Here is a 12658-nt window from a genome sequence, read left to right as displayed (position 1 = left end):
GCTTCATTTAAATTTACACGGTTGCCGTGCTGAGCCGATCAGTTGTTTGTCGGCTCAGCGCGGTAGTCTGGACGCTCCGCGGTCGACATCAAAGGCATTTGTCGACCTCCCAGGTATGCCTCATCCTTTGTTTTTATTTATCCTTTAAGTAGTCTTTGGTCATAGATGACCGTAGTGTTTGGGTATAAACTCTGAATTATTCGCAGTGTAACTATTTCTGGTGGTATTCATATTTAAAATTTTTGCTAACATTTTTATTACAGACAGCGAGCAAAAGATCTTGAAGAAGAGCTAGACAGAACCATTCATTCTTACCAGAGTCAGGTATATATTATATGTTGACTTAGCTAGCATTTTGCCATACTCAGGAATAATACAATTAACTTTCAACTTGAAACTACCACTTACAGCTGTTTGCAATACTGTATATGGCTTTATTTGGCTAATGTCATCAGAAATACCTTGATATAAATTACAATTAGGAAAGACTACCAAGTAGGTGGTATTTTTGAATATGGGCGTAACTGTTCCGTTTAAATTCTGGTGGCTGGTTAATGTAACTGAACATCTTACAAAACTGTTGGATCAGAAAAGAGCCTTGAAGTTTTAATGTATTGCTTTGTATCAGGAGAATAACATTTCAAAGGTGTTCTAATGAATATCTCTCAATAGATTACTTCACATGAAAAAAAAGCTCATGATAATTGGGTAAGTTCCAACTACTAAAGTTTCTCAAACTCTGTCATAAAAAAAATTACACTGCTCTTCAAACTGTCTAAACAGACTGCATTATACCTTGATTTTAGTGGGATATTTATAGATTAAAAAAAACTTGAAGACTTAACATTCAGAAATCTACTAACAAGAAATTTAACAAATAGATAAACTAGCTGTAGTAATTAAACCAAAGTCCCTTTAATTCTGCCAGAATAATGTTTAAAAAAAATCACTTGCTATAGAAATAAATCCACCGGAATAAGATGTTTAACAAATGTTTAAGTGTTTCATAAATAAACTCTTGGGCCTTGTTTCAATGACATTTTAATAAATTATCTGGCTGTACTGTACTGGTTTTATCTAGTAGAAGAAGATACTTTGTCCTGTGACAACCTTTGTTCCATTGATATTTTTTGTAAGAATGCTATTGCAAATTCCATTTTTTTCTCTCCTCTTAAACAAGAAAATGAAAATCTGTCACTATTAATAAATATTCTAATCTTGCAAAGAGGCCTACACAGGAGAGAATCCTATTGACATTAATGGAACTTCATGCTAGGGTATTCCCCATACTGCCCTAGCATGATACTTTTTTTTGCAGGTTTTGAAATAGGAGCTTCCTTTAGCTCTTAAAACTTGCATGTTGATAATTTTTGAGCTTTCCAAAGCAGGTGTAGCCATACTAATATGGTGTGATTATAAAAAAAAAAAAAAAAAAAAAAACACTCACCCCACCCCCCGTCCCCATGATCAAGTTTAATATGTGCCTCAGAGTCAGGATAGGTAAGTTTGGATTCTGCCCTCGGGTATTCACATTAGCAATGTGAATGACTAGTTGACTATCTACTAAGCAAATGTTTATTGGATAGTCAACATACTAGTCAACTAGTTGCTCCCCCCCCCCCCCCACTACCTTGCTGCCTCTATCAGAAAGAGGCAGCAAGGGAGAGGAAGAGAAGAGGGTACTTCAAAATGGCAGCACTGCAGTCAGCTGGGGACTCTCCGCCCCCTCCCCCCCCCCAATCCTGGGCTCAATGAGGCACTGCTGCTTTGAAACGCCACTGGGATTGGGAGGGGGGAGGGGTTGCCCCTCCGCCCTCCCCCCCCCCAGCGCTTTCAGCTTTGAAGTGTAGCAACAGTCCCATGGCTGTTGCTGTACTTCAAAGGCAGAGGTTCCCTTATCAGCTAAACAAATAGTAGATGCAAAGTGCATCAACTATTCAATTAGCCAATTAATATACATGCAGCTTCCATTGAAGTCAGAGATATGTGAATGTAACTGTGGGAATAGTTTGGCTTTTTGTAAGATAAAGTGTGTTTATTCAAGAAAAGAACAAAAGACCATATTTCAACCCCTTCTCTATACAGACTTTAATTTTTTTTTAATTTGCCTGCTCTTTCTTTGATTCAGAAATAAGTAATAGTGGATGAGTTTCAAATAATCTCTTCAGAATTTTTTTCATTATTTGTTATTGTACAGTTCTTATGAATACATTAAAATTAACACCTAACATTATTGGATCTTGTTAATTTTAACTTGAGGTCTTATTTTAAGTTTATGTATGTTCTATCAAGATTACAATCAGTTTAAAACATTTGGTTTTGCATTTTAGTAACTTCTTGGCTTCCTTTGATTTGCACTATTTTTAAATATTGCAAACATCTAATGTGGAGTGTAGCTGCTTAAGCTGCAGTAAGACTGAATCTTATTATGTGATGTTTTAACTGATGACTTCAGGGGAACTGCTAATAACTTATACTGATAATGATGTTTCAGTTGAGCTCTGTAATATGCAAAAATATAGTCAAAGTTATCTGGTCTGTTTCCTGTGTGGATGGTGGTTAATTATAGTACGTTTTGATTTTTACTTTCCTAAAAAGTAAATCTGAAAATTCCCCTACACTTTATGGACTACTTTTGTGGTATGAGCAACTGGTCTTCAGATTACCAGTTAGAAATACTTACTAGAAATTCAGGAAGTGCGCTAGTTATGAAATACTTTATTTAGTAGTTTTTTTTCCCTAAAGCTGACAGCGAGAGCAGCTGAAAGACACCTCAATGATATGAGAAAAGAAAATGCACACAACAGACAAAAGTAAGTGCTGTACTGGACAAATTCTGAATGGTATAATTTAGCTGTAATTTTGCTCTTTTCAGAAAGTGCTAGAGGAAAAGCATAAAACTAAAACGGACAAAGCTACAAATGACTGTAGGTAAATTGTTTCAGATTGCGCGTACTTAATTGTGTCATGGTCATTCATGTATTTTCACTTTAACACCTTAACTAAGGAGTCTACAGGTTTGTAGGAGGGCATGAGTTTGTGCTGTTGTTCTTTCATGTCTTAATAATGTTCTGTGATGATGGATGGACGGTGGAAATGAGTGACTGATACTTGTAGAAATGGGATGAGAGTCTAGACTGAGCAGGAGTGATCTCTTAGTCACACCTGACTACAGTAAAATTGTGCTAGCAACAATCAGGTTGTACACTGTTAGTAGCATGGTACATCTTCAGTCTCCTTTCCACAGTTAAAATGGTAAAAAGAACATTAATCCATCTTGGCATAGGTATTGCTAGATAAAATATTGCTCTGTTTTGGTAATGAATGAAGGGGACAGTTGACATTTTATGAGAATTACAGTTTGTGAATGTAAGATCTGGTTAAAAATATGGAATTAAATACCTATTTTAGGAGAAAAGGTACCAGGAATTTATTAAATGACCTCCTGTAGTAACCAGGAATGCTGATTACTGAATGTTTTTGTATTTTTAAAATTGAGTATTGTTTACTTAATAGACCATTGAAAAATACTTGAAATGAGGTTTTACAGTAAGTGAATGAGGATAATGTGATCGGGCTTATAACATTTGTTCTATTTTTAATATGAATTACAGTGTTTACCTTTTAGTACAGGCAGTCCCCGGGTTACGTACAAGATAGGGACTGTAGGTTTGTTCTTAAGTTGAATCTGTATGTAAGTCGGAACTGGCGTCCAGATTCAGACACTGCTGAAACTGACCGCCAGTTCTGACTTACATACAGAATCAACTTAAGAACCCCAGGCGTCCCCAAGTCAGCTGCTGCTGAAACTGATCAGCAGCTGATTCCAGGAAGCCCGGGGCAGAGCAACTCTGCCTGGGGCTTCCTGTAGTCAGCGCTGGTCAGTTTCAGCAGAAGCTGACTTGGGGACGCCTGGGGCAGAGCAGCTGGGGTGCTACTGGACCAACCCAGCAGCACCCCATCTGCTCTGCCCCAGACGTCCTGATTCAGCCGCTGCTGAAACTGACCAGCAGCGGCTGAATCAGGACCTGGGGCAGAGCAGCTGGGGTGCTGCCGGGTTGGTCCAGTAGTGCCCACGGGCGCTGCAGGACCAATCGGCAGCGCCCCAGCTGCTCTGCCCCAGAGTCCAAAACAAAAGCCTGGTCTGCTGGGGGGGGGGAGCACACTAGCTGCGCCCCCCCCCAGCAGACCAGGGACACGGGGAGCAGAGCCGCAGCGCAGCGGGGTGCCGCGCCTCTGAGGCTTTGCTCTGGCAAAGCCTCAGAGGCGAGGGACCCCGCCACGGCTGCGGCTTCAGTCTGGGTGCCTGTGGTCTGCTGGGGACGGCCCCCAGCAGACCACAGGCACCCGGACTGAAGCCGCAGCCGCGGGGGGTCCCGCGCCTCTGAGGCTTTGCCAGAGCAAAGCCTCAGAGGCGCGGGGAACCGCCGCTGCTGCCGCTTCAGTCAAAGCGGCAGCAGCGGCGGTTCCCCGCGCCTTGGAGGCTTTGCTCTGGCAAAGCCTCAGAGGCGCGGGACCCCCCCGCGGCTGCGGCTTCAGTCAGGGTGCCTGTGGTCTGCTGGGGACCGTCCCCAGCAGACCACAGGCACCCAGACTGGAGCCGCAGTTCCCCGCGCCTCTGAGGCTTTGCTCTGGCAAAGCCTCAGAGGCGCGGGACCCCCCGTGGCTGCGGCTTCAGTCCGGGTGCCTGTGGTCTGCTGGGGACCGTCCCCAGCAGACCACAGGCACCCGGTCTCAAGGGGCAGCAGCAGCGGTTCCCGCGCTTCTGAGGCTTTGCTCTGGCAAAGCCTCAGAAGCGCGGGAACCCGCCCGGTGCCCCTGGTCTGCTGGAGACGGTCTCCAGCAGACCAGGGGCACCGGAGCAGCTTACGAACGGGGCTTTCTCGCCCCGACTTCCGGGGCGAGAAAGCTCCGTTCGTAAGTGCGGATCCGACATAAGTCGGATCCGCGTAAGTCGGGGACTGCCTGTATATCAGTATAAAAGTAGTTGTATATTTTGAGGAATACTTAAATTGATAAATTGTTTTTTGTTTGACAATTATCCTTTATTTAACTAGCTAATGTAATATATTTGATACCACTTAGGAAATGGAATTCTAGGTTAATTTTCTATTACAATAGAGATGTTAGTGGAGAATGATGGATTTCTAGGAAACTGGTATATTTTGTAAGTTAATAAGACTTTTTTTGTTCTTTCCATATTTACAGATTAACTGAAATGGAATTTAAATTTGACCTTTTAGAAAAAGATCCTTATGCTCTTGATGTCCCAGTTAGATCATTTGGCAGAGGTATAGTGAAGAGTTTTCTTTTTAACTCATTTCTTCAGCTTGTAAAATACTTCTGGTGTCATTTGGAGGTGGCGTTATGGTGTTTTTTTCCCTCCAAAACATCATATTCATGACTTCATAAGCATAGCAATACAGCCTCTCTCCGACTTACGAACCGGTTTCGAACCAAGCAATTGGTCGTAACTTGATTTGTTCGTAAGTTGGACCCCATTGAGTTACATGCGACCGTGCTGTTCATAAGCACGGATCGCATTCATAACTTGGGGTCCGCCATTTACGACATTTTTGGTCGTAACTGCGAATGGTCGTAAGTCGACCGTTCGCAACTCGGGGACCAGCTGTAATCTGTGTGTGCATGCAAATATCACTGATTTTTTTTTTTAAAAAGCTTACACAGAGTATATACAATTTAGAATAGTGATAGAAATGTAGCCGTGTTAGTCTGGGGTAGCTGAAGCAAAATGCAGGACAATGTAGCACTTTAAAGACTAACAAGATGGTTTATTAGATGATGAGCTTTTGTGGGCCAGACCCACTTCCTCAGATCAAATAGTGGAAGAAAGTAGTCACAACCATATATACCAAAGGATACAATTAAAAAAATGAACACATATGAAAAGGACACATCACATTGCAGAACAGGAGGGGAATGCCGGGGGGGGGGGGGGGGGGGGGGCGGGGGGGGAGGGAAGGAAGGAAGGTAAGTGTCTGTGAATTGATGATATTAGAGGTGGGGAGAGTGGGATGTTTGTGAGTTAATGGTATTAGAGGTGATAATTGGGGAAACTATCTTGGTAATGGGTGAGATAGTTCAAATGTTTGTTCAGTCATCTCACCCATTACCAAGATAGTTTCCCCAATTATCACCTCTAATACCATTAACTCACAAACATCCCACTCTCCCCACCTCTAATATCATCAATTCACAGACACTTACCTTCCTTCCTCCCCCCCCCCCCGCATCCCCCTCCTGTTCTGCAATGTGATTTGTCCTTTTCATATGTGTTCATTTTTTTAATTGTATCCTTTGGTATATATGGTTGTGACTACTTTCTTCCACTATTTGATGTGAGGAAGTGGGTCTGGCCCACGAAAGCTCATCATCTAATAAACCATCTTGTTAGTCTTTAAAGTGCTACATTGTCCTGCATTTTGCTATATACAATTTAGATTGCTTAAACATTTTTCTACTGGGTAGTTAATCTTTAAAAAAGACTTCTCAAATGCCTTTGATTAGACTGAAAGCATGACATATGGTATTTTCATTCTAGAACACATAACTACCAAATTAATTTAATTTGTGACCCAAGATTTGGATTTAATACTGAATATTTTAACTGTTCCAGAGCATTCACCATATGGACCCTCACCAATGAGCCGTCCTTCATCTGAAACAAGAGCTTTTCTGTCCCCACCAACCTTACTGGAGGGTCCTTTAAGACTTTCACCTATGCTTCCAGGTGGTGGAGGAAGAGGTACAGTTCTTGAATTTCAAAACATCTCTATTCTGAATTTCATTCTCCTCTGTTAATTGCAGGGATGTATCTGTATAATCCATAAACTGTTAAATTACACTGTTTAATTGGTTAACCATTGGAATCTGGTGCAGGGAAGCTGGGGCTAGGGATGTTAAATGGTGTTTAATCAGCTAATTGACTAGTCAATGGAATTTCCGTTGCTTAGTTGATGGGGGAGGGGAAACTGCAGAGCTGCAGTGGGGTTAGCTCCTGGCCCCACTCTGCCTCTTAAATGAATTAAGAGTGTGGACCTGGCCTGAGGAATGAGGTGTCCTGGCTTGCACCTAGTTTTCCCCCTCCTCCCTCTGTGCTTTTTAAATGTATTAAGAGCAGCTAAGTCAGTGTTTCTTAAACTTTTTAAGATCGAGGAACACCAAACAATTTTTTTTTTAAATGAGGAACACTAAAGATTTTTTGGGGGGAGAAGGGGAAGAAGCTTGCCCCTTGAAACACCAGACAACACTTTTACTGACAACAATATTTGCTCACTGCTCTATGAAGCCTTCTAAACTTCTGCCTTTTTTATAGGGAAATGTAATTTATTCTCTTTACTCATATTGGTGGAAATTATAAATTCAATACCTTATCAAGCATGGGTTAATGTCAAGCAGCTGACTGACAGCAGCCATAGCAACCACGCCAGCATTAGGGACACTGAGGGCCTTACCCTGCCCCCCAATTCACAGTGCTTAATGTCCTTACTGCTTAATGTTTTGTCTTTCAATAGTTCTAGCCCCGGCTCTGTTATTTTTGACACAGAATACTGAAGGGAAGGGCCTTGTCTGTGCAAGAGGGTGGAAGGTGCTGGCCCCCCTCAGCTGTCCTGGGTAACATGCGAGGGCTAAAAATAGTGGTGTAAAGACCCCGTCGGGGTGGCAGCGTTAGGTTCTCTCCCCTAGCAGGCAGGATCCCCAGACCAGCAGTGGAGACCGCCAATCAGAGCCGGCCCTTCTACTGGCCCTGCAACGCTCCTCCCCTCTGGCAAGGGGCGCAACCGAGGCGCAGAGCTTTCCCAGGCAGTTGCAAGCTGGGCGCAGAAGCACGTGAGGAATGCGGGTAGCCCCGCCTCATTTCCTGCAGCATCATCACTTGCTCGCCTCTTCCGCCCTTCATGTGGAAGCACAGGAGGAGGAACGCAGGTAGCCCCCGCCTCATTTTTAGCCGCATCACCACTTGCTTACCTCTTCACACCACCCGCTGTGTCTCAGCAGCTCTCGCTACTGGTTGTTGTTTTTTTTCTTTCAAACGGCTACAGCACGCCTGTTAGTGTTCCGTGGAACACAGTTTAAGAAACAAGGTGCTAGATTCTTAATACATTTAAAGAGCCCTGCTTGTGCCTGGTCCCCGCTATGCCTGTGCCTCCCCTGCCTCCCACAGAGATGGTACTGTGAGGGAACCGGCTTTTAAGCTGAATCCCCCCCAGCACTAGTTCCTGTACCCACCCTTTGCTGCCTCTCTTTTATAGAGGCAGCAAAGGGGGGATGAAGCAATTATTCGAGTCGCTAGTCAACTATCCGATATGCATATGCTTATCGGATAGTTGACTAGTCGCTTACTCCTAGTTGGGGCTGGGGTTCTGTCAGGGCTGCAGTCCTGCTTCCTCTGTGGAGCAGGTATCCAACTTGCCAGGCAGGGTGGGGAGTGCTCCAAGCCTGCCTGCCCCCTATGATTAGGGCTGGGGCCTCTCCGGTGTGGCCATGGGCAGGATTCCATCAGCCTGTCTGGGCTGCTTCAGTACAGACATGGGCCTGAGGTCCCACCAACCTAGCATGGTTGGTAATCTGTTGGATTAAGACACGGTCAATTTAAATGATTATCTATAAGCATTCTGATAAGCCTAATGCTTACCTGGTAACCTTTTAGAGTCTTATAAGAGGAATCTGAATATATTGTAGATCCAACTTTTAAGGAATTAAGTTTTTATTTAAAATTTTTGCTTAAAGAGTAAATACTTTCAGTAAACATAATTAAACTGTTGCAGAATTATGGTGAGTCATGACAATTCACCTGATAAATATTTAAGGCCTTTCTACTCATTATTATTATTATTATTAGAATTTAGACTGCTAATAAAGATTGTTGTAACATCAGTTTATTTTAACATTTTCATAATATCTTATTTCTTTAATAAGGATCAAGAGGAGCAGGGAATCCTGCTATGTATGAAGCAGCTAATGAAAGAGGGGAATTGAGCTCTGATAGGTTATCTGATCCCCACAGAGCACCTTCAGACACTGGGTCTCTATCCCCTCCATGGGACAGAGATTGTAGGATAATTCATCCTCCACCAGGTAACTAAATATGTTGGGCCACCAGATATTTGTAAAAATGTATTTGAGAATATTCGAAACGGTGTTCAGCTATTAGTTACATTAAAAAAAAATTATACTTCGTGATATGTAGCTCTGCTTTTCATGCACAAGGGAGAATATGCAACATGTGAAAGGGTATGATTGTAGGTTCATTTCCCTTGTGCACTGGTGAGTACCAGGAGGAATTCAGATTTCTCCTTGAGCTCCTCTTCTGAGATACATGGCTCTATGATGCACCAAGCATAGGACTGTGTATATAAAATGTATAACTAAGCATTTGGGGGTAAAATTAAATGCAAGTATTTTTTTAGAGGCTCATTCTAGGCTAGGCATTAGAAATTCAAACTCTGTCTAGACCAGTGGTCTCCAACCTTTTTACACCGAAGATCACTTTTTAAATCTCAGAACAGGCAAAGATCTACTGCCCCGCCCCTTCCTTGAAGCCCTGCCCTCTCTATTCTCCTCCTGTCCATCACTTGCTATCCCCAGCCCTTACTTACACACTGATAAACAGTTTATTTTTAAATTATGCTATATTTAAAATTAATCACGTGTTTATAGTTATGAAATAAATGGTCTGTTTTTTATTCATGCTATTTAAATCTAAAATAAGCATTTATAATTATACATTTTGTGGGGACAGTTCTGCGGATGGGGGCGGGGGAGAGGGAACAGGGTGCTGGGAGGGCAGAGGACAGAGTTCAGGGAGTGGGGACAGGAGTGGGGACGGGAATGGGGACGGGAATGGGGACAGGAGTGGGGACGGGAATGGGGACAGAGTTCTGTAGCTGGAGTTAGGGGACTGGGGTCTGGGGAGTGGGGACTGGGTGCCAGTGGCAGCAGAGTCCCCTGTATCTGCCTCCTCCCAGGATTCTCCCCCCCCCCCCCCCCCCGCCCCAAGGGAAGCCAGGACATGCCTCCTCCGGGCCCGACCCCGCGGTGCAGGGAAAACCCCCGTGTGCGCCTGCCTCTTCCCCCCCCCCCCCCCCCCCCAGCACAGCGTGGCCAACCCCCTCCTGCAGCATGGCCAGACCCTGCGGGCACCTACCCCAGGGCCAAACCTCCCTCCCACGGCGCGGCCAAACCCTGGGGCCAACCCCCGCTCCCGCAGCACAGGGAAACCCCTGCGCTCAACTCACACCTCTGGCGCTGGCGGCGCAGGGAAGCCGCTGCACTCCTCCTCTGGGGTGAAGCCCTCTCCCCCAGAACGCAACAGAGCAGTGGGAGGGTAGCAGCCCGCACACTTCCGGAACCCCCGGAAGTGATGCGGGCTTCAGACAGGACTTCTGCCCGCCCCGCGGGAAGCCGGCACTACACTAGAGGTAGGTAGTGGGGCTTCTCGGGGGTGGGGGGAATGAGGGGTGGGGTTGCCCAAACGTCTCGCGATCGACCAGTTGATCGCGATCGACGGGTTGGTGAACACGGGTCTAGACTATGGGTTCCCAAATTGGGGGGGGGGGGGGGGGGGGGGTGAGGTGACCCAGCCCCCTCCCCCTCCCAAATTTTGCTGCTATTTTGTTTTTCGGTCAGTTCCTTCTTTCCCCTTCCTCAAGTTTTGTTGCTGGGGGGGAGGGTTTTTCAAAAATCAAAAAGGGAGCGTGGTGCTGTAAAGTTTGAGAACCACTGGTCTAGACTAAAAGATACTGTGGTCACTGAACAAATGGTGAAATCATAAGTTATATGGCTGTATTAGGAGATTTTTTTTGTTTGTTTTAAAAAAAAACATGTTGTAAAATCCTGTATCCTTGTAAAAACATAGTGTGTCTCCCCCCCCCCCCCCCCCCAATTGTTAAAGCTCACAGTAAATGTTCTTGCTCTCCCCTGTATTCTTATACAAAACCAAGGACAACCTAACTTGCCAATCCTAATAAGTCTTAAATTACAATGTAAGCCTGGGAAATGTGAGGGGGACACATCCTTTTTAAGTCTTCTATATACATAATCGAATAATAAAGAACACAAGTTGAATTTTAAAAGAAGTCTGGTTTCAGGTCACCTTTTAGAACATGAGATGAATGAATATAAGTATTCCAGATTGTAATAAAGTAGGACAGTTCTTCTAAAATGTCTTGCTATGGTACATGTTAATGTAGTCTTGAAAAAAAATCAAACTTCGTTTATATTGAACTCTCAGCATATTTTAGAATATATGGTAATTATTCTTAACTTGGGCCCCGATCTAGCATGTAGCTCAGCTACCGCATTGGACCTGTTGGTTTCAATTTGCATACCAGTTGAACCTCACTTGTCCAAAAGTCTCTGGTTCGGAAACATCCATGATCCAGAATTACTTTAGTTAGCCTGATGTCCACTCTTCATGGGTGTGGTTAAATTTCCCATGGTCCCCTAAAGTTTTTTACAGTCACCAGTCCTGGTTTTGTGTTCTGTGGTGTTATTTAGCTGTAATTTACCCTGAAATGTCCTCTAACAGCACAATAAGCAGTAGAAGTGTTGGTAATGCTGCTAGACAAAATTGACCTCCCATAGTCTGGAAAATTCCCTGGCTTGGGACTGGTCAGGTCATGAGGGTACCAAAACAGAGAAGTTCAACCTGTAGTAGAATTTTTCTGGTATTAACTGCTGCTTACATATACAGTATGGCTACGTCTACACTGGCATGATTTTCCAGAAATGCTTTTAACGGAAAAGTTTTCCATTAAAAGCATTTTCGGAAAAGCGCGTCTAGATTGGCAGGACGCTTTTCTGCAAAAAAGCCCCGCTCGCCATTTTCGGAATTGGGGCTTTTTTGCGGAAAACAAATCTCTGCTGTCTACACTGGCCCTTTTGCGCAAAAGTTTTTCGGAAAAAGACTTTTGCCCGAACAGGAGCAGCATAGTATTTCCGCAAAAGCACTGACAATCTTACATGAGATCATCAGCGCTTTTGTGGAAATTCAAGCGGCCAGTGTAGATAGCTGGCAAGTTTTTCTGCAAAAGCAGATGATTTTGCGGAAAAACTTGCCAGTCTAGACATAGCTTATGTGATCTTATTTTAAATCAGTTTCTGTGGTAGAATTTGGCGTTTTATTTACTAGAAGTGCAAGTAGTAAGGATGCCCCACTAGAGACTTGCCTTCATTTATTTTAAGACCTTTCCCTATATTATATCTAATTTTGGATATTTTGTAAGATTGCTTGTTTCGATTTGAATTTCTTAGACACATAACTTAACTAAAATAAGTTGAAACTCTTCATTAAATACATTGCCTCTTTTTTGTGATTAATTGAATATTAGGTCAGCCATATAATGATCCAGCTTTCCCCCCACGACGACAAGAAAGATTTTATTCTAATTCTCCAAATTCAGGAAGACTTTCTGGACCAGCAGAACTACGAAGGTACAACACACCGTCTTTTGATAAAGCAGGTAGGAGTTACTTTAATTTGCTGCCATTATGTGACTGAACGTTTTTCCTAGTTCCATAGTAGTATGGTGCTAGATAAACTTTATTTACCAGGGCCCAAATCTATAACATAAGGTTTTTCAGTTCAGAAACTTCTTTCAGCATTTGTTACCCCCCAATGCTTCTTTCCCTATCA

The 12658-nt window shown here is 43.6% G+C and overlaps 2 protein-coding genes across 9 annotated transcripts in view; one reads left to right on the top strand and one right to left on the bottom strand.

The window, feature by feature from the left end:
- FBXO33 (F-box protein 33) overlaps positions 1–12658 on the bottom strand; it is a 106236-nt gene that overhangs the window by 48203 nt on the left and 45375 nt on the right. The window lies entirely within an intron of this gene.
- The window catches only part of MIA2 (MIA SH3 domain ER export factor 2), a 68952-nt gene that overhangs the window by 49149 nt on the left and 7145 nt on the right, over positions 1–12658 (top strand). For all 7 annotated transcript variants that reach the window (XM_006117716.4, XM_006117718.4, XM_006117719.4 and 4 more), the window contains 7 exons: positions 264–324; positions 673–708; positions 2746–2813; positions 5209–5291; positions 6638–6766; positions 8941–9099; positions 12354–12485. In XM_006117716.4, the coding sequence (XP_006117778.3) occupies positions 264–324; positions 673–708; positions 2746–2813; positions 5209–5291; positions 6638–6766; positions 8941–9099; positions 12354–12485 (668 nt within the window). The remainder of the gene's footprint in view (positions 1–263; positions 325–672; positions 709–2745; positions 2814–5208; positions 5292–6637; positions 6767–8940; positions 9100–12353; positions 12486–12658) is intronic.

The sequence above is a fragment of the Pelodiscus sinensis genome, chromosome 4, assembly GCF_049634645.1.
Source record: "Pelodiscus sinensis isolate JC-2024 chromosome 4, ASM4963464v1, whole genome shotgun sequence".
In the NCBI taxonomy this organism is placed as follows: domain Eukaryota; kingdom Metazoa; phylum Chordata; order Testudines; family Trionychidae; genus Pelodiscus; species Pelodiscus sinensis.
This window is presented reverse-complemented; position numbering and strand designations above follow the sequence as displayed.